Source organism: Temnothorax curvispinosus, unplaced genomic scaffold (genome assembly GCF_003070985.1).
Source record: "Temnothorax curvispinosus isolate PA1 unplaced genomic scaffold, ASM307098v1 QBEX01009010.1, whole genome shotgun sequence".
In the NCBI taxonomy this organism is placed as follows: Eukaryota; Metazoa; Arthropoda; class Insecta; order Hymenoptera; family Formicidae; genus Temnothorax; species Temnothorax curvispinosus.
In genome coordinates this window covers 3,300-26,084 of record NW_020218790.1, presented here as the reverse complement: position 1 = coordinate 26,084, position 22,785 = coordinate 3,300, and the positions used below count along the sequence as shown (strand labels likewise).

At 41.5% G+C, this 22,785-nt stretch overlaps 1 protein-coding gene across 1 annotated transcript in view; it reads left to right on the top strand.

Moving 5' to 3' along the window:
- Positions 1 to 22,181, top strand: part of LOC112458589 — an 82,779-nt gene extending 60,598 nt beyond the window's left edge. The window contains exon 4 of the mRNA XM_025022303.1: positions 21,052 to 22,181. Within this exon, the coding sequence (XP_024878071.1) occupies positions 21,052 to 22,181 (1,130 nt within the window). The remainder of the gene's footprint in view (positions 1 to 21,051) is intronic.
- The last annotated feature ends 604 nt before the right edge of the window (positions 22,182 to 22,785 follow it).

Here is a 22,785-nt window from a genome sequence, read left to right as displayed (position 1 = left end):
GGCGCCGTAGCTCCGTTGCCTCGTCCTCCTCTTCGCGAGCTACTTTCCGTGCTTTCGGCTAGCGATATCAGTTCCACTGACGATCCATAGAGTGGGACCAGCGTCGACTAATGATTCCCAGAGGTATGCGATATATACCGGATTAATCGTCGTCAGCCTCGATAGTTTGGATGGTCTGATCATCCGGGCGGGGACCTTCCTGTACCTAAATGGCCACAACGAATTATTTAGCAGAAGGGAAATAAGCTTACGGTGCTAAGAGAGTCGTATCTCTTCTCCGTCACGATAAGCATCTCGCTTCTTATTAATAAGGGTAATGCCCTTATTGATAAAGGTGATGCACTAATGCGTCAGTTTGCTATTAAAAATACATTTTATATCATACCTTAATATATATTATATTGAGGAATCTATTTTTTAAAAGCTAGATATTAAAGCTAAGGTACTAAATTAACAGTAATTATATTTTTTAATGCTGCGATACCAATTATTTTCAAGTTTAGTCGATTGGAAATTAAGAAAGTCATTTTATTAAATTTTTGAAATAAAAATTATATTCTTCTTCTTCAGTTTTAAATAGTATTACTTTTACAAAGCATTAAATTAACATTTGATTATTATAAAATTTATGTTATAAAGAATAAAGTTTGCGATAAATAATTGTCTCGTTAAATTTTCGTTATCAAAAGATTGAATTCATATTTTTGGAGAACATATAAAAAATATTTTTTATCGGTAGTAGCGTAGCATTATATTATACCCTTACGTCGTCAAGAAGCTTAAACATAATATAATATATTAATTGTCTTTAGTGCATTTCTTTTTAAAGTATGGTGAAATGATTTATATATATATGTCGGTATAAATTTGGCCTTCAAATAATATATATCCAAAGTTTTTGTGTGTTAGGATTACTGCTTCGACGCGCCCTGCGTATTATGCAAAATCGATACGTTCTCTTTGTTTTCCAAGTTAGGAGTGACTCTTTTGTCGGCGACTTCCAGCACGATTTCGAAGAATAGCCGCTATTTAAAGACAATTTAATAGCGCGGATACGTCGTTTTATTGACTTATTTGTTTGCGTGAATTTCGAACGGGTTGTTTTCGCCGGCCACGGCGTGTCCAGTGGTCTTATGCACGGAGACACTCCATTACTTACGATTCTTACGAGAGACATTCTTACGATTTTGCCATCCGCTCTCAATCGATTCATTGTCGTTCAGTGTAATACCAGGAAGTTAACTGTTCAAAAATCTTTATGACATGAAAATAACGCTTGCAGATTTAACAGAATTTGCAATTCTTTTCCAGCAAAATCGAATTCACAATGATTATAATCTTATATTTTGGTCGAGATGAATTTATTTCCAAATAAATAATGTTATCTCATTCTTAATACCTAGATGAAAACAATTTTATGAACTTAGTAAATGGCGTAAATTTTTATATAAAAGCAGACATGTGATAAATAAATTATTATCTAATCGGCAATCGCTTCAGATAATTTAATATTTATTTTAATAAAAAGGATAAAAAAATATATTATTATAAATATTTATTAAAATTGCATTTACACTTTTTTATGCAATAATAACACAATTAAATCTTGCTTTAAGAGAGATGCAGTACGTATATAATTCTCACGTATCTAAAGACTGACGCTTTGCAAACGTAGGTAGGCAGCGATTTCCTGAAATCATGTTTGTCGATTAAGAGACGCAAGGAAAGGTATGGAGGTCGTTTGGCTTCTGCATCGTCCGAGGTAGGAAAGAGGAGATCGGGGACTACCCCCTCGAGACGTATAACAGGCTTAGAGGGGAACCGAGTAACTCCGTATTTAACCCTCTCGCACGGCGGAGGAACGTGCACCACACGAGTTAAAAGACGACCAAGCTTGAGTGCCTTGCCGTGTTGATGCCGCGAGGGATGCGGTCACCCTCTCGGACCTTTCGTTCGACGACAATTAGCCTTCCACTCCAGAAGTACCGTCTCCCTTCATCCCTGAAAACATCTCTGGTGACAATTAGAGCGATACATCGGACGAAAGGTGTCCACGGAGTCTTCTATCGAGATCATTGAAAATTCATTACAAAAAAATGTAATATCTTTATTTAATGAAACGCGAACATATACGGCGTATCCATTGCATTTACGTATCTTATTTTTATCAAGATGATAGTTTTTTGTAGGTATTCGATCGGCATGATTTTTCTTTAACTTTCCTAGCTTGGAATTCAGATATTACCATTTTGCAATGTCTTCAATTGACAAGATTGGAGACGGAAACAAAGTATCACGCATCAGAGTAATATTAGTATAGATAATGTTCGTGGCAATTTCGCGAGGGAGGTACGTGGTTTGAAAAAGCGTGGAATAGGAAAAGATATATGAAACTGGGGGAGAATATTATTATAGCGGTCATCGTGATGTACGTATAACGCAATGCATAAAATATTTATAGCACAGAGGGGTCAGTTGCATTACAACATCGATGTGGCCAAACGAAACATGCTTTGTCTCGATATTTCATCTTAGATACTCAGAAACAATCTTTTTATCGGCACCCAAGAGAAGCTTCCTGTACCCTTATCAGAGAACGACGGACGATCTACCGTTCCCTGAAATTTAACCAGACGGCGAGAGACAAACTTCCCAGTCGTGAGCGAAATGATAAGTTGGAAAGATCTTGTTCGGAATTCCCTGAGGATATTTTGACTTTACTGTCAATAGTAACGGAATACCGTTGATATTACTAAATATCTTGTATTAGTTCATATAATTAATTTTCTTTATGATTAGTCATTAATCCATCAAATATTATGATCGTCGCACTATTTTGCGATCTCATTTGAAAGAATATTGAATCGTCGCGAGAAAAGAGAGGCCGCGTTAGTGAAATATGTGCCTTGCATTCGAGTCACTATCATAATAAATTTCATTAAATTATTTAAGCAAGATTAGCCAACGGCAATATCATGGCGTTCACCAAGTAATTCGATTTTGTGGTGCTCTACTTTTAATTAGCATTTCACATTTGATATGGTCGATTCAAGGAGAGTTTATACTCGTGGACTAAATTAGCGATTGCATAAATTCATTGCCGAGAAGTTAGCGTTTGCTTCGAAAGTGCGGAACTTGGAAGAGGTAGGAACAGGTCGGCGCGTAAGAGCCTGTGGATTCCGGCGAGACCGGAAACGGCGGTCGATTCGGGGGTCCGCGGGACCAGCCCGAGGAACGAAAGCCGGGTGGAGGTTTCCGGGCGGGAATGTGATGGGTGCGGGGAAAAGGGGGGGGGGGGGGGGGGGGGGGGGCGGGAAGGGGAGGGGGGGGGGGAAAAGGGGGGGGTGAGGGTGAGGGCGAGAAGAAAATATTCAGAATTTAGCACGCTTATTTCACGGTCGCGGACGGCACGCGGACGAAAGTGTTTCGAACAAAGTTTTAACCGTGTCTAATGGCGAAACTTGGCGAACTCGGCTCCGGAGTTCGACTGCCGGTAACCGCGGACGTAGGACGGCGGCGGGGAAATGCGAGCGAGAAAAGTGTCGTAAAAAATATTTTAACGGGAGTCCACTTCCCGGGGAACTTTCCTATCTGCCCTGGTCCCCTTTTGACTATCTGTCTTTGTATTTATTTGGCGCAATACTTGCCCCGTCTCTCGCCACGATTCGCCTACGATTCACCGCGACTCGCCTGCGTTGCCATCGCGAACCTTGACCTATCCGTACAGTGGGGTAGCACGACCTTGGTAGGAGCGAGTGACCTTGAATATTACCGCGCGAAGACTCCCTCGCGACTCGATACTTCCAAAGTTCCGAGACTTTCCGCGGCGCAAAAGCGAAGAGTCTCGTTGTCCTGAGCGCAGACTCTGTAAAGTTCGGCTACCTGATCGAGTTCTGTAACCTGTGTTACGGACGGATCTAATTCCAACTTTGTCGAGTACTTTTATAATTTCTCTAAATTTCTCGCTTATTGAAATTTCATAAATTTTTCGCTTAAGTAAATTGAAGTATAATAAAAGTTTTGCCCTAATTAACACTATGCTCATAAGATTTACACTATAAATATACTTTTTTTTTTAATTTTTTTATTTATCTAAATAGTATGTTATTTTTGGCGTTTCTTCGTTATAATAAAGCACATACCTGCTATTTATTACGTTTTTCCAAGTAGATTATTGTCAAAAGCTAAATTTCAAATTAATTTCATCTAAGTAAATAACTTATTGCTACGTACTTGTTAGTACGTTACTTGTCACGTACGTTAACAGTTTTTGTTCCATTTATTTCCCGGGATATATCGTTGTAACGAACGTTACCGGAGGCTCTAGAAGGAGCACGAAGAGAACCGTTGTGGAAAGGGTCGGGTAAACCTTCGGTGGTTTCTCGTAGGGTGCTAGTATATCCCCAGGAGGTGGCGATACAACGGTACCGTTGAACTTGCTGTTTAGCCCGGTTCTGCGTCAGTGCCACTGGTAGAGAGGGTCGGCAGTAGCAATGGTTAGTGCACGGCCAAGTAAGTTTGGCGTTATAGTCAACGGAATAAAATGGTTCCGCCTGTAGGTGGGAGCCAAGCTGCGCTCGTGAAGGCCCGGGACCACCGCTCTGGCCCCAGGCGTTTCGAGCCAGTCTGCGGAGCCCCTAGAAACAAGCGGGATACGAAGGGAAGTAGCGGAGGAGAGGGTGGACTGCGTCCTAGAAACACAAGCTCCACTAGGAGAACCAGTATCCCAGGGCCTTCCTATCCGCTACGAACGAGTTGGCAATTAACTCGTCCTTCTCTCTCTCTCTCTCCCTCTTTCTCTTTCTCTCTCTTTAAGAAGGAGAGGCTATTAGTAGAGAATAGGTGAAATATTATTTAAAATGTAAATTTTGATGATATTGATAAGATATTTCATTGAAAACTGTTTTCTCTTTTAATAGAAAATTTGAAAGTTTAAAATTTTGTTAATATGTTTTATCGCGCTGAGCATAATAAATGTGTCGCAAAACGTTTTTGAAGTAAAGCGCTTTTAATATTCGTAATGCATATACTACCCTTTATAGTCATACAATGTTTTAGTATATCAGATTTTCCTTTATGAATAATTTTCCCTGAAGCAAAAGCAAGAGTTTTATTCTAAAGAGGAGTCGTGTTGCCATTTATTCGCTTTGACGTTGGCGCGAAAAGTGTTATATGCACACGGGTATACGCGTGTATGCTGTTATCGTATCTAAAAAGAACTCAAGGCCGATACGCATACACCCTGGCATGCGTGCGCGCCCTTAAAAGATGACACGCGTGTCTATAGATATCTCGCGCATATCGGTCACGTACGTGTTGTATCTCAGGCGGGGTGCAAGGTCCCCGTGTCGGCCATATATCAGTGACGAACGGACAGGATACCGTGCTACAGCCCGTTTGTCGTATCCATCCTCCCCTCGTCCATTCCCCGGGTGTTCGTCCTCCTTTTACTCCCGAGGCTCTCCGGTCAGCCTGTCCGTACCATTGCTGTCTGCTCGGAGGTGGCACTACCGAGGGAAGAAGGGGGTGAGCGGCGGGTCGCTGGAAGTGTCGCTAACTATTTTACGTAACTTTGCCGACAGTTTGACCCGCGTTGACCACGTACGTCCGGTTCTGCGCTCCCACGGGAGCGGCCGCGAGGGGGAAAACGGGTTTTCGCGTGGGAGCGAAGGGTCTGAAGGGGGGAAAACGGGACGAACGAGAGAGGCGAGCAGGGCCCGGCTGAGACGCAGCCACGGGTTGGCGAGCGCCAAGGGTAGTTTCACCACGGTGTCCCAAGATATGCATACGTGACGGACACGCGGACTGAAAACGTGACCGTTGCCGCGCGTCCCAAAACATCCTCCTCCCGCGGAAGATCCTTGCGCTTCGATTCCCCTAGCGACCGCGTAGGATAAGGGATGCTTCGATTTAAATTGTAAAATTTATTTCCTTAGTTCGGGGACGCATTGCCATGCGAATGTGCTAAGACAGAAGTATATAGAATAAAACTATTTTTTTGTTAGTTCTATTTCAATACGTCACGAATGTTACAATATGCATATACATATACATATTATGCATATGTGATATCGTGAATTTATACGTATTCTTTAAAACGTTGATATAGCTATTTAAAACTTTTATATTATCATAAAATGGAATTAGATCGCAGCGGCAAAGCTAACTTTACACCATACTGAATAAAAATTGAATAAGGATTATACGTAGGAAACTAAGAAAGTTTCGAGATTTCTGTAAAAAAAATTTTTTTTAACATACTAATTCTGTAGTGCGAATACTACAGTATTAATTGTGTTTGCATCATAAATTTTTAAAATAATTTTAAAAGAGATCATAATGCGTTAGAAGCTATACAGAAACTTTTTTGAAAATCCCGAAATATTTTTAGAATATCAGGTATTATTTTTTAATATTACAGAAAGTAATTAGTTTTATTTATTTACGAGATTTCGTTCCTTGCTCAATTAAATGTCAAAAATTCTAAAGTTTTAAACTTAGAAAACCTTTTCATCTTGTTATTTCTATTAGTTTAATACCTCTTGTGACATCATTTTCTCTTTATAAAATGTAAATTTTCTTGCACGGAAGAAAGCTCATTAACTAGTTTTATTTGTTATTTCGTGAGATAGTATCTTTTGCTTATCTATCAGGGAAATGCGCTCGTTTCGAAGATTTCGGTACTAAATCACGACTATCAAACGTATCGACTAGCAATATAAGTAAATTATCGACGCTGGAGAACAATCGCGGACTGTCGTGAGAAGGCACGATTCCGACAACGAATAGTCGGCGATGTAATCCGACGCTAATAAAAATCGTTCTGCCGACGTATAGCGGTCGTGGCAAAACGTTAATGACCATCGGATACAGCCCCATAATTACTACGATAAATCGCAAACGTTGGGTGCTACAATGCATCCCACGCGACATCGTTACGACTTCCTACCCTCCTATCCTTGTCTTCAGGCCGCTTCTCAGGGGATAGAACGCGTTCTTATGTGTATCCTCTTCTTTGAAAATATTTCGAAAACATGCAAACTTTTTTATTTTAATACATGTTCTATTTTAATTTTATTATTCTTAAAATTTATAAAGTATGTTTGAATTCAATTGTTATTCAGTTATAATTATCGTAATTTAATTAAAATAATGGTTATTACTATATTTTTATCTTTTTACACAATGTAGGTATTTAACATTTTATAAAAATATATATATGTAATTTTTATGTTATTTAATTTCTCAAAAAAAGTAATATACAATTCATATTCTAATTATTATATTACTTATCTCGTCATTACGTCATTTTTTTACTTATATAATTTCGATAATAATATTTTTTTATATTATACTAATTTTATTCTTGTTTTTTAATTACTTCTGAAATGCAAAAATATCATCCAATTTAGGAGATGAGCGAACACCACTTCGTGTTTTTGCTATCTCCCTTAGAGCCGGTCGGCCAATCAGGATGAAATGGGGACGGGGTGCTTGGAAACGTTTGCTCTCAACAGAGACAAAGGTGTCAGTTCTCTCGAGGATATCTCGGAAGCGTCAATCCTTTCGATCGGACAGCTCGAAATGGAAGGGGCCATTGTTTTTGCCTTTGGTTCCCATTCCGCCTTCTTACATTCCCGTTTTCTACTCCCGGCCAGCCTCTGTTCGGGGTTCTTCTCTCGCCTTCGGCTCGAAGGGGGAAAGGTAGAGACTGTGAGGAATCAATTATGGAACTTTTCAAATTTGTCAGTAATATTGAGATTTCTTTTATGCCCGAGAAGCTCATAATTGAAGTCTATCGGAGGACGAGACGAAGACTTCGTATGCCCGGGATAGTACGGTCGGGAAGAGGGACAGGGGACAGGGGGAAGTGAACTTTTTGTTTTTCGCTCGACTATTGTTTCCTATTGCCCGAGCCCATCAGGATTCCTCCTTCCTCTCTTTCGCGCTTGTTCATTTCGCCGCGAGGGAACAAGGACGTCTCTTTCGCGTCGCGTAGATGGCTTCCGTTCAATTTCGCGCACTCGCGAAGCCCCGACTCCCGTGGAAATGGGCCGCGAATCGGAAGAAAACTGTCGCCTTAAAAGGAACCGTAGGTTCGTAAAATCTTATCGTCTCATTCGTAGCGTTTGTCGCGTGCCAAAATAAGTCTATCAGCCGGATCGATATGTGTGACTATCCTATTTTCGCGAAACAGTGCTTGTTTCTTTAAGAAATATTTTCATGTGAAAATCTTTTTCTGGTAAATCGCTTCTGAATTAGTTTATAGATACAACCAGTGGACTTTATAATAATTTTTAATAAACATTCTAATTTGTTGCTATCTTTTTTGTTTGGAAGACTGTTTCCAGATTGATAGTTTTTAAAATTTTATACTAAAAATCGTTACATTTTTATTTGAATTGCAATCGAAAATTAATCCGAGTTTTTTGGAGTACAGCATATTTTTAAATATTAACATTATCATATAAGAATGAGAGATAACTATGTATATTATTACATATTATGTATATTTTACATGTTTATATACTTGCAGAGGACTTTTGTCAAAAGTATGCCATATATTTGTGAGAGTTAGAAGATGACAGGCCGATTACTGTAAGACATAAAGTTACGCAAGTCAAACATTGAATTTCTCTACGGTAGTCTCTCGCCAATGTTTTCAAATCGGCAACAGAATTCGATGCGATCGCGGTTTTCCGCGAGCCTCTTCTCCTTGCATTTCTCTTAATATAAATATTTGAACTGTGTGATTTTCTCAAGTTGCGCTCGCGTTTACGAACGATTGTTTTCGATCGTCGAATAAAAGTTCATCGAGTTCCTGGCATAAGACGAGCACGCTTAATTGCCCGGTTGTTCGGATCACTGGCTCGTTGTAACCGTGTTACAAGCGAAATTAATACGCCGCCGTCGTATCTCGTGCTCTCATTTTCATTAAAATAAAATTAAAATAAAATTTCCATTGACTTGAAGAGAAGTTCGCCGGTCCGAACGGTGAATTTCAACGTCGCACAATCGAGGGGAATTAGGCTCTCGAGAGAGCCTCGTATCCCTTGGGCGCTATGCCTATAGCGTCAAATGGATAAAATATTTTCGTCGACACCGCATACCTACCATCGCGTAATTTTGCAGCGCAAGCGTAATGCGATATTCGCGCGAATTAATAAACATTACTAATTGGAATAATGAATTGCGACGCAGGTATGTTATTAATTCGCGATCCAAAATAATGTGATGTATTTTATGTGTCTCTGCGCGCATGTGTACCTGTCGGGTCGCTTTTATATTTCACCAACTTTTGTCCGCGGTGTACGATTCACGCTCTGGTGGACGTGTCCTTCTCCGTTTTCTACCTGTTCGTTTCGAAAGTTGCCTGAATGATGCTCCGCGCTTACGGAATGCTCTCAGTGTGTTTCAAGGGAGAAAGAGAGAGGCAGAGAGAGATAGAGAAGGAGAGAGCAGACTCGGGGGTTGGAGAATGAGCGAGGGCAGGACGTAAAAAGGATTGGGGTACATTGAGGGCAGCGCACGCGGTCGGATTGTTACAAGGAAACAATAATAAAAGTTGCATTAATTAAGAGGGTAGTTGCGCAGCGCGGAGGTGCTCGTTAGACGGAAACCTTCCGTCCCGCCGGTTTATCGACACGTGCGGCTCTTGCGTTTTTGTTGTTTTGCTTATTGATAACGACTACCGTCGGTAAGCTCGCTGTTCATAATGGCATTACTGTAATAATGTCAAACATTGCGATACGATTTGTACAAAGTGTCGCTCCTCTCAACGACGCAAACGCAAACAGTGAAATAACAGTCGTTATTTATATCTTTACTCTAAATACGGTGTGGCTCAACTTTTAAATTGCAACACATTCATGTATTGTAAAAAGATTTTCCAAGTCGCGTAGCTACATCTTTAAAAGAAGCAGCTCATATGATCGATAGATTTCGCTTTATTGTCGTGTGCAATTTATTGTTTCTTTGTCGTTGAAATATACTTGTGGGTAATATTTCAAGTCCTGGAATATTTTCTTATAACAAGTCGGGGCATTGCGAAGATTTCCCATTTTCGAGTGTTCATGGCTCGCTATTATTGTATCTTCGAAACGATATTATCCTATTTCTGCACCCTTACGGGCTTCACAACCCCCGTTCGCGATTATCTCATCAATTTTCATTATGTATTACGCCACATCGCGGCGGCGCATCGGTGCTGATTAAAGCCGGCGTCAGGTTTACTATGTTTTCTTGCTCGGTGTGTGTGTGTGTGTGTGTGTGTGTCTGTGTGTGTGCGTACGTTCGTTCGCGGTCTCGATGACTATACGCAGTAATTAAGAACTGCGCTTCGAGAGCGTCGGCTATTATTTGCACTCGTTGCGTAATTGATCGATCGCGCCTCGAAGTTACACCGGGCGTATTCGACGATGACTGAGCGACGGTTGATATTTGGGGCAAGATGGGATAATTATGACATCACGGGGGTGTATATAGGCGGGCAGGAAAAAAGGAAAGCCGCAAACATTCCGAGGCCATCATTGCATCATGGTATCGACATAACGTACGTTATGAGAAAATTGATTTAATTTTTATAGATGTAGATACGTAAACTATTAAACAGATCGATTTTAACAAACTCGATATAGTATAAATATAATAAAATATCCGAAAAATTGAAGCAGATTTGGTAACCGCCGGAAAGCGTAATAATGAGAGGCGTCTCTTATTACAGTTTCTCGAGAAATCGTCACATCGCGAAGGAAATTATCAGAGGGGTGGAGACGGGGAAAAGTGGATGGACGGTTAAATCCCCTTAATTGTCAGAGTTAAATAATTCACTGTCAATCTTTTCACCCTTCCCGCGGCGGATTGTAGGGCACCAGCGAGTGAGAAAGAGCCAAAAGCGTGCGGGGCGCGCGTCATGCCGTCTTTTAATTATTCTACCCCGAATGGCAAATAATATAATTCATTTCACTGTTTGGATCGTCGAAGGGCGTCGGATTACCGATCTCTGTCGCTTTCGCTCGCTATAGGCATGATTGAAGGTTCTTCTAAATGCTTTACTTCGGACTTTCGGTATTTGCTATAGTAAATGTCTCCAAGATTATTCCAAAGAATTTTAGCTCTTCTCGATATATTTGTAATAAACTTATGTTTAAGGCGGTATAAGGGTATAAAAACAATGGTAAAATATCATTTATTATAAATGTAGCTAAAAATGATACTTATTTAATTTTCTGAGGATTAATTTATCTTTATATTTCGTATATTTTAGAATAATAGGATAGTTAATTAACCGCATATATAAAATATTTTCAAATTTCTGGCGTGAATTTAAATCTTTGAAGAAAATCTAAGAGTTTTGGACTTAATTATTGTCAACTTTTGTTACAAAGCGATGCTTTTAATTGTTACTCTAGTTGTCTCGATCTTCGATTTCTCCCGCTAGAGAGCTTTAGATACCAAGTCGTGAATCGACTAATAAGAGGCCCGCTAAAGGATAGTGCGGTAATAGAAGGAAACGGGATACCTGAGTCGCGCCCTACGCAGAGTAACCCTATAGAAATTCGTACCGCAATTACGTGGTGTGGCCGCGTTCACGCGAATCCTGGCTAATCCTGTGAATGTGGCCACCGAACCGTGGCCGGACGACTCCGGGTGTTCGTCGAGAACGACAATGGACGAATCGCGCTCAGGGACAAAGATCTCAGGCACCAATTAATGTCCAACGACGTCCTTTGAAAGGTGTTCTGGGTGATGATGCAACGCGAAACACTTGTTTCCGAGCACTTTTGATAAAGCGTGCGCGATAATTAAAAATAACTGCTAATTAACATTGGTGACGATAATCGGTGGAATGATATGAATTTGTGAATTAATACTTGATGGAACATTATATAATTAATGTATCTTTTATAATCGATATTATTATCATGATACATTTAAATATTTAATATGTTAGATAAATAGAAGAGATTTAAAGATTTAATTTTTATAATATTGATCGGCATTCCATTGCAGATTTATTCTTTTACGATGTACAAAGACTACATTGTTTATAAATCAAAATTGTCGATAATAAAACGGATGATATTGTATACATATAAAACAATAATCTAAAGAATTAATAATTGTATAACCTTCTTTCTAAAATGTACTTCTTTCAATTGTTATCCTAAAAGATTCAATCTTTATATAAGATTTGCCACCTTGTATAAATAGTTAAATAGTTAAAGAATTATTTAGTTGAATAATGAGAATTAATATTTGGAAGTAACAGAAATGTTTTATGTCACTGAAGTAAGAGTATTTTTAAAGCAATAAATTAAATTATTTTTTGTAACTTGCAGGAATACAATTTTTGTTATTGTTCCAAGTAATTATACTTTACGTTAACAAATAAACTCAGAAACATTTTGATTTATTATTATTCCGCGTACAGAATAAGTTTGATTGCATTCTGTTCTTTCCTTAATCGTTTGCATCATTAATTGCCTTACCTGAACATTCTCATCTTCGAAACGAATGAAATCGTCGCGATTACAAACGCATTCGCAGATGTTATACGGTCCGAGGAGGCGTAGGAAGAGCAGAAGCTCCGCTGCATACACCGCTCTTGGATTTATGTCACATACCGTCGTCGTGATATTACCGCGCGGTGTCGCGCGAATGTGCGTACCGCCATTCACAGTCGGCGGCAGTCGGTCGCGGCGCATAGTAGACGCCACGCCGACTGCCGTGGGAGCAGGCGACAATGGGGTGGTTGGCTGCGCCGGGCGGTGTGTAAGGTAAATTTGAGAGAGCGGCAAGACTAGATATCTAATTAACAGCCAGCCGACAATGGGAGAACCATCCGTCGTAGCCGTGTGAATCGTATCTGCTTCGGGCCCGTTTCTACACGCTCGCTCGTTCGCGAGCGCGTGTACACGTGCGACGCGCGAGTCAAGGGGGTGGTTTTCCGAGTGGGGCGCACTATTCATCCGTGATGCGGGAAGCGACGTTTTCTCCCTGCCCCCTATCCACCTCGCCATTCGCGGCACCTCCCTTTTTATGCCAGTCTTGTAAAATTGTCTCGATGTGCAACGTTTCGGCACGATTTTTTTGTGTTAGCTAGAAACGTTAGCAAATGCGGAAAGAGCGTTATTTATTCTCCGAAATTTTGCGCTTGAATTCACAAAATTGATTTTTTTCGAGTCTTGGCTTGCATCGCCGGTTGTAGATTCAGACCTTGACGCTTTTTTTTTATTGCAGTTGCATCTTCATATTTTGCAAAAGTAATGCTCTTTTTACAGTCTTGGCTTGCATCGCCGGCTGTAGATTCAGACCTTGACGCTTTTTTTTATTGCAGTTGATGCATCTTCATATTTTGCAAAAGTAATGCTCTTTTTACTTACGTCAGAGCGAAATTTCATCTATGAAAATAAAATACAATACAAAGTACTCCCGTTTTTGAACAATCTTTCGCTTTCTTTCTCGCTTTTTTCTAAAAGTTATTTTTGACTCAGATCTGTATTATTCACCATGCTTTATGCATTCATTTAGATAAAAATTTGCAGTGAGGGTCATTTTCTCAGCGGAGTGATCATATTTGCAATATTAACGTGTTTTCACGGTGAATTTGCCGTGCCGCTTAACAATAACCCGCTCTGTGTAGCAACCGTTTTTGACGAAATACAGGCAAAGTTGTAATCCGACACTTCGATGGTCCTGGCAACGCTGGTCGACCGCCTAATCGCCTACACGCGCTATTACATATCCAAAGTTGTAACTAGTTCGCTGGGTTGTGTGTTGCGCGGCATTATGCTCGCACGTACACGCATGCACGCGTGAGAGAAGGATACGAACAATCCCTGTCGACGACGTGCCAGACGGTAAACAGCTAAGCAGCCGCCAACGAGCTTCGACTGCGCGCCCACGCGTTCGCGTACGAGTGTGTGTGTGTGGTATGCGAATGTGTATATTGTGTGCTCGTAGTATTAAAAGTTCTCCCCGAGAACATTGCGCGTTGCATGAAAAGCTGCGGATCGTATGGACGGTCATTATTTGCGCAAGCTGTTATTATTTCGGAAATTTTGAATTCGCCCACCATTTTGAAAACACGCTTAGGGAACTTGCGAACTCGCCGCGCTGCGAGCTAACTTGTATTATATCCGATCGCTTGTACACGGATCTACAAACGAAAATAATCCCTTGTAGTACAATATACAGATAAAACTGACGCCGTTCAGGATCGTCGTAAAGTAGAAGTGCATTTTAATAGCTTGCTGATAGATTATATATCTCTATGAATGCGAGATTCGTGAAATTCACGAGATTAATCGTTTCTAATATTCTTCCCCGAAGAAGAGATGAGAGAGAGAGAGAGAGAGAGAGAGAGAAGGGGGAGCCCGGGGAAGTTTGCCGACAATTAGAATCACTAAGGATGGCCACGACGAGAGATAGAGGCGAGCCGAAGAGGGGGTCGGTAGGGAAAAAAGTTTAATTATAAACACCGAGGTGGGACGAGAGAATAGTACGGAATTCCGGGAAAGGACGAGAACGATGACGAGGAGACGAGGACGACTACGACGTAGTCGGCCAAATGGTCACGGCTTAGCGCCGGGGAAAACTCTTTTAGCCAAACGAAGGGAATCCGTCCAGAGATTATCCCTTGGCTTCAAAAAGTTGTTAATTACTTGGATTTTCTCCTCCGTCCCGCCACGTTAACTCCCTCGTGCGTTCTTGCAAGCGCAGCCGCGCGCCGTTCCTGCTTTTATATCGGGACATTTTTTAATCCCTTCCTCGTCTTCGGCTCGTAGCTCGGCGAGCCGACACAATCGCAATTAGCCGCGGATCGTTAATCGGTTGTTACGCCCGAGATTTTCTCGTAATTCGGCGATCGGACGAGCCTCGCTCTCTTTTGTACTTTGCGTCAAATTAAAACCGGAGGACGCGCGCGCAGGGTGTTCTCCATTTTCTCGGCCCGTTTCTCAATTTCTCAAACTGTTTGCGATCGCTTTATTGCTCTTGAGTCCGGCTACATGAGCAACAGGGTCGATGATAAGATGGTCATGATAATACGTAAGTCGCGAGTTGTCTGTCTCGTCTCGGTATTTATTATTTAAGTTTTGTTACTTACGACGCTTTTGATGCTCGCTGCACCATCCGGTACCTTGTGTCACGACCCGCGTTTCACGCTGGAAATATCCCATGTGAAGTCGGGAAGTGAGGAAGGCGATCACTTTGTGGTCATGCAGGTCGCGGCGACTTGACCATTAGCCGTGGCGAGTCCTTTGCTGCCGTAGACGACGGCGGCAGGGGGGGTGAGAGGCGAGAGTGAGGGCCGAGAACTTCACGACCGGTCCAGCTGCAAATATCGTTAACGTTGGCTACGGTGCGCAGAGCCGGCCGGCTAGTAATTTTGCAGCAGTTTGTCGAACAACAACAACAAGAACAAACCGCGCCAAGGCGCGCGCTCCCTTAACGCGCCGGGGCTAGAGTGCAGCCAATATCGCGACACCGAACGTAACACCTTGTATTCCGAGAAGTGCGCCGCGGCTTCCATGGGTTTCTTCCTTTTTTGACAGATAAAATATCCAGTCGAGAGTTCATTGCGCTTGTAAACTTTCTATACGCGTCGTTTACCTTAATTACTGCGAGGTGATATCGGTAGCGCAATTTCGTGGAGGAGAGATATGGTGGTATTTATATACAACTTTGTGGTACTGATTGTTGGAAATTACTGCAATATTCCGCGATCAGTCTTTTTCCTACCTTGTTGCCAATCTTAATTAGAGAAACGATAAACACATTAACTTTTCATTATTTATATAGATTGTTAAGATCGTTTAACCATTATTTCTTTTCTGCAAATTACATGGCCAGTTCTTTTCTTTTTTTTTTTAAGAAACGTCGAAGCATTGATAGACTTTGAATTATAAGTGTTTGAAAATAAAATTGGCAATAACTAAACAAATCAATTAATATATAGTTCTCAGTGGTCTATATTTAAAAATTAATTTATCCAAAAATTTTCAAAACGTTTTTGAAACGTTTGTAGTTATATACAAACAAGTCATAAATATTTAGATTTTTTTTTTAATAATTAAAACGATTTGGTGACAATTGAAAAGGGTTAAATATATTTTAGAGCATTTATTATAATTACATGATGTAACCAAATGTAAGTTATAAATAATTAAAATAATCAAATATAAGTAGTAACGAGACTTAACACAATGAAATGGATTGTAATTATGAAATGTGCAATTCCATTTTGTGCGTTTAATTATGCATGTGCGCTCGTGAAGTTCAGAGATAATTATTCCGGACGTTTCTGCTCTCTCCGCTTAATCGAGGAAAATATTTATACGTCTACGAAGCGATAACGCGAATAAATATGAAGATTATGTGTGTAAATACTCGAACACGCCGGAAAGAAAATAATGTATGAGGGGGGTAAAAGAAAGACATGGAGTTAGTGTCGATCCCGCGGCTCCAAGTTGTTACGGGGTCGAAGATACTACCGAAGAGGAAATATGAAATTTGTTGGAGGGTGTGACAGCCCCGGTCAATATTATCCGCAAATATAACCGAGCTGTTCTGCTACGCGATATATAACGTGATGTCGTCTTTAAAACTTTTGCCCGTGTTTTCGCAATATTCATGCGAGCATGTAAGAAGAAATAAATATTTCCTATATCTGCCACCGATACATAATTTACTATTCCTACAGATAAAAGTGTTATTCGTGGCAGAATCAAACTTCGACGTGTGAGCCAAGCAACGTGATTCGACGTTGTACGTGTAATTCATCCAAATATTTGCAAGATTGCTATATTCCCATGGGATAAGATCGTACCTGTTCCTCCGTATTTGTATGTATACCCGATGTATCGCTCGGTCGGTCGGGGAAATCTAAACTTGCCAGTTCCAGCAATTCCTCTCCTTGTTGTAAACACCATCGCGGTGAGAAATTCGTTACTGGCATCGCGTTCGGATTAATTAATTCTATTTTTGTCTGCGCGCCTCGTCTACGAGTGTTTACACGTGTATCATTATTCGAATTTTGCCTCGCAATTTGTGTTGTACGACTTTTATAAGAGAAATCTAGCGTTCATTTTTCTTCGCACTCGCACGCGTCGTCGTAAACCTTTTCTCGCGCGGTTAATACCTTGTGCTCTTTCGGCAGTCGACAAGAAAAAAATTCGCCGTTGCTCAGAATGTGTTTACCGCTCGTTTTACTCCGTGGCCACGTAAGGTCGTAAAATCTCACGTACAAAACCGGTCGGTCGCACGTATTTTTCGCTGCGAACGAAATCTCGTGGCCGCAATTTCCTTCGCGATGGGGTTGTTCATAAATTTTCTCGCAGACGCCCCGGTATACGTCCGTTCGCGAAAATGAAATGCACTCGCCGAGAGATGGATGATAGACGAACGATCCCCGGAAAGGGCGAGGGGAGAAACCGTCGATTTCGGCGATGAGAAAGAAAGGGGGAACGGGAGGAGAGAGTGCGCGCGACCAGCGGATCGTAAAACTGTTGACAGCTAAAGTTATACGCGCAACAATGCCCCGCGCCGATATTCGCTTATGTGTCGCGAGCCAAACTGTGAAAGACAAGTTCGCCCGACTCGCGCCGCGAAAATGAAATTTTTCTACGACGCGAAGGCGCGCTCGTAAAACCATATATTTTATTGGTATTCCGATCATAACTGATTTTTACAATAGTTTAGGACGGCGAGTGCAGATTGGTCTCATTACGCATATTTTTTAAGAACATAAAATACTATGTTCAAAAGCTTCTGATTTTTTTTATCTCTATCATCGTAACTTTTATATCTAGATAATATCTCGAATTATTTTCTAAATTTTTGCGGTATTATATAGCGATTAACCTCCAGCAATATCGGTCGTGGTTGCGCCAATACGGCCGGCGCTATGTATCGGAATTCTCTTCCGGACGAGGTCCCTTGTTTCACCTGCAAAGTGCGATGAGCGGGGAGAGAGAGCGAGGCAAACTTTTGCGCCCGATCCGCGGTCAGGCACAGGGTCGGGTGGATTGCGGGTGGCAGATCTGCAATCCGGAATGGGATCTGTCCGCTCCAGACGTTACTACCTCGCTTATTTCGTCCGAAAAGCACCACGATTCGCCTTTACTGCCCACGAGGAAACAGGATGCTACTGCCACCGTCGTTGTCCTCGTCGTCGTCGTCGTCGTCGTCGTCGACGTCGTCGTCGTCGAGGGCCATCGTCGTCGTCGTCGTTGTCGTCGCCGCCGCCGTCGCGTCGTCATCGTCATCGTCGTCGTCGTCGTCGTCGTCGTCCACGTCGACGACCAATCTTGTCATGAACAGTCGAGCACAGACAGCTTCTAGCACACGCGGAAAATTCACATTGAAACTGTATTTCCACCAACTTGCGGTTCGTGATTGTCTCGTTTTCTTCCTCCGTCACTCGCTGTGTGTGTGTTTTAGAATGTGCTTTGATTTTAGATATTTATTAAGGAATAAGTCCTCGATTAGTTTTCACTTTCTGATTTACTATACAACGAAAAAATGACATTAATAAGTTAATTAATTGGATATATATTTTAATAAGCAATTATATATTTTTCTTGCGTCTTAATTAATTCCTATATATTTATTTATATAATCAAATTTATGCATGCAAGTTGTATAATTTGCATTATTCTTCATTTGGCTCGTAAGGGTAGATATAATTAAGTATTTTTAGCCGCATTTATATTAAATTGGATAAAATATGCAAATTCTTTTTCTCTCTTTTTTTCTATTTATAATTGTAATTCAAATATTTTATAAATATTTTTTGACGACATTTTACATTCGTCTATATTTGGTCAACATTGAGTTTCACAGTTTGTAAAAGCAATCAAGAGGCGGCGATATTTACGCTGCGTATGGAAATTTATCCAATATAAAGACTTTCATACGGCAATAAAAATGATACATCAGCAAATCATCTCGAGGGTTGCTCGTCCGATATTTTCCACCATCAAATGGTTGTTTTATAACTCGCGTTATGGATTTATGAAAAAAAGATACGCTTCCTCTTTCTCTCTCTTTCTCTTTTTCTTTTTCTCTCTTCCCGTCTGGCTTCGATCGTGAGATACATTGGGAGACGATTTGAATACAGTCGTCCCTCCTATGATCAGCGAGGCAATGGTTTTATAGCGCGTGCTTCTCTTCTTCTCGCGTATCCTTATGTCTCCCTGACGCTGCCTGCCTCGACAATCGGCATCGCGCACGCGGAACACGTAGCGGCACGATATTAGCCTTTCATACGGAGAAGACCCCCCCGATGCCCGATCTACATATCCGGTCCTTTGTGTAAAAAGAACTGGCAAACAGAATTTAAGGTTATTTCGCGGGAATAAGAATGGGCGAGCGCGCGAAACGCGGGAACTGAGTTTCGCATCCGGTCCACGCAATTTTGCGAGCAGCGACAGGAGAACACGGACGACGGGATCTACTTGCTAAAAATATTTTTGTATTTACGCATCAAAAAAAGCAATCATGATTACGCAGGTGTATATTCTACCATCACTTTTCTTACTCTCATTTATCTACCAGCTTCAGAAAATTGACATAAATTACCTTCAAATAATGATCGATGGTTCTATTATCGGGTTATTATTATAAGACAGGATTATTATATGAAAAGTATATGTATTGAGATAAACTTTACTTTCTTGAATTTCTTTAAATATCAAGTTAAGAGCCTTATTATATCTTTATATTTATGTATATTTGCATCGTCTTTTACATTGCAGATAAAAATTCGTGATACATGCATGGCCAATATTTTTAATAAAATTTTAAATTTAAAAAACTTAATAAAAAATTAGATTCTGTTTTTTTTGAAAAAATGAACATATTTTGATTTTTCTGTCCAGCTTAATCGCAATTAGCATTAAGTACCCTCTTTCCGCCATTGCGGTATGGCGATAATTAAATTGACGTCCAGCACGATAGCGCACATACATTGTAGCAAATTAAGCCCGACTAATCCACGAACGTGCGAAACGTATCTCGGAAAAGGATTAAAACGCTGGCTGCTCTGATTTTCGTGAGGTCGGTCATCTCGGCGATGTTATTAATTAAAAAGTTGGAGGCAGACAAATGGCGCGGACTGACTAGAATCGTCTCGCGCTTATCTCTTTTTTCTTCTTTTTATTTTTTATTTTTTCGTTCCTTCCCTCTGCGGGTAGTTAGGTAATTGATACGAGAGCGAGTGTCGGATCCCTCATTCCAAACTATTTTGCACACTAACGAAATCCGAAATCACGTATATACATTAAATATTCGAGTAATTCGTTATGTTCAGAACTTTCGACCGCCTCGTCCGTTTTCTCTCTTTCCTGCAGACAGCTGGAATTTATCCTAACAAATGTTTCCACCGCGCTTAACCCCCATCACCCGTAATATACGATAAACATTTCCCTCTTGGTCGCGAGAGGGACGGAAAACTGTGATGAAAAATATTTATGCGAAACGGTGGAATTGCTACCCCACTCGACTGTGATATTCCTCTTGGCATTCATGTTCCCGCGTGACGGTGGTAAAGGAGAAATGTCGAGATTACAATGAATCATACTTTCAATTGTTAATCGGGGTTTCTTTTTAATTTGACATCCGCGCGCGTGCACTTCTTACGACGCGTTTAGAAATTTGAAGCAAAGCACGAAGCATTGTTCTTTGCGTTACTTCCGAGATTTAAATTTTTACTTCCATGTATCATAATTGATGCGAATCGATTTGAAGGGATATCTGCGCTAGCTGTAGCGAGAGGGATGCGTGTAGGTGCGTGCGGTATGCGTGAGACGCACGCAGATCACACGCATCGTCGGTTTTAGTGCGTTATAAATCGGCGTGTCGGTCTTCCTGGCGCCTCTCTCTCTCTCTCTCTCTCTCTCTCTCCGCGGACGACGGATCCTTCTCCCACTTCTGCGGACACGGAAGGCGGCGGGCAGAGGGAAAACACAAATATAAATATTACGAAAGGTCTTACGCGTACATTATCGGCGGCGAATTTGCAAAACTCTGTATTAAATGCTTCGAAAGTCAATGCCCTGAGGCAATCTCTTAACAGGCATCACGACAATGTGTCGAGACTGTTACTGACTAGCAAGGAAAGTCTTGAAAAGAGAACTCAGATCGATTCGGCCTTTCGCGCTTGTAAAGAGGCATTTATTGAACTCTCTGCGGCATATCTTAAGATGATTGAAAGCGATTCTCAACAGGTTAACATTGCGGAAACGGTCAGAAGCATAGTAGGCGACGCCTTGTCTGATGCCCACGACAAATTAACAGCTAGCTTGAGCGGCAATCTTCAGCCAATAGAGCAGAGGAACGCCGGCGCTTCCTCTGTGCCCTCTTATGCAGCGGTGGTTTCGGAGCAATCGTGCGTGCGGGTGGCTCGCGGCTCCTCTATCGAGGTACCTAGAACCACCAACTTGATTGTTACTCCAAAGGAGGATTTCTCCGCGAAGTACAAAACGTCTAGGGAAACCAGGGAAGTGCTGCAAAAGACCATTAAGCCATCTGAGTACAACCTTAAGGTCAACAGAATTACGTCAGCGAAGAACAACGGTGTGCGTATTGAGGCACTTACTGTGAATCTGCCCAAGATAAAAAGTTCTCGGGAACTTGAAGACGCTGGACTCAGATTGGAGCAGGAAGGCAAAATCAACCCTAGGCTACTGATTCGCGGAGTGCCATGCACCATGTCGAGGGAGGAGATAAAGGAGGATCTTGTCACTCTCAACCTAAAGGACCACGATGCGCCTGAGTTAAAAGTTGTGTACATCTTTCCCCGGAAAGATAATCGGCGCACGACCAACTGCGTGATTGAGGTCACTCCGGACATCCGCACTCATTTGCTTAAAGACCGGTACATATTTTTAGACTACTTTGCCTGCGAGATTACTGACTACGTAAGAGTCCTACAGTGTTTCAAATGCCTTGCTTTCGGTCATTTCGCGAAAGATTGTCGTTTCACGACTATATGCGGTCACTGTGCAGGCGGTCACGAAACTAGGAATTGCACCTTGAGGAGCGGGGCACCGGAGTGCGGGAACTGCAAGCGATGGTTGCCTCAAGCAGGACGACAACATTCAGCCCTTGACAACAAGAACTGTCCCATCTTACGCAGACGTATGTCGGAAAGGATTAGCAGCATTAATTATGGATAATGAGCCTACGAATCATCTTCGTCTCTGTCATGTCAACTGCCAATCTCTGCTTGCACATCTTGATGAATTCCGATCCTTTTTCGTTGGTTCGGGATATCATATCATCTGCATATCTGAATCCTGGCTAAAACCGCATGTACCTGATCATATGGTCTCTCTATATGGATATCATCTCCTGAGATGCGACCGTGTCGGTAGAGGTGGTGGGGGGGTGGCAGTATACATGTCGAACTCTTTCCGGGCCTCGACCTTGCGCCAATCCGGGAACATCAACTGTGAAGGTCCTGAACATCTAATTCTTGAGATTTCTGTCAGGAACTGTTCCAAGATACTACTAGCTGTTGTTTACAGACCACCACACTGCGGATTTTCGGATTTCTTTGACGTCTTTTCTGATTTGTCGGTTAATTACAAGCACTCCATCATTTTCGGGGATTTTAATGCCGATCTTTGTTCCTCGACCTTTGACTCGGAACATATTCGTTCATTTGTTCGCGCATCTAACTTTTTTCTTGTGCCCTACACCACTACGCATCATACCCGTACTGCCTCCACCCTGCTTGACCTGTGCCTTATAGATGAGTCTGATAAGCTTGTCGATTAC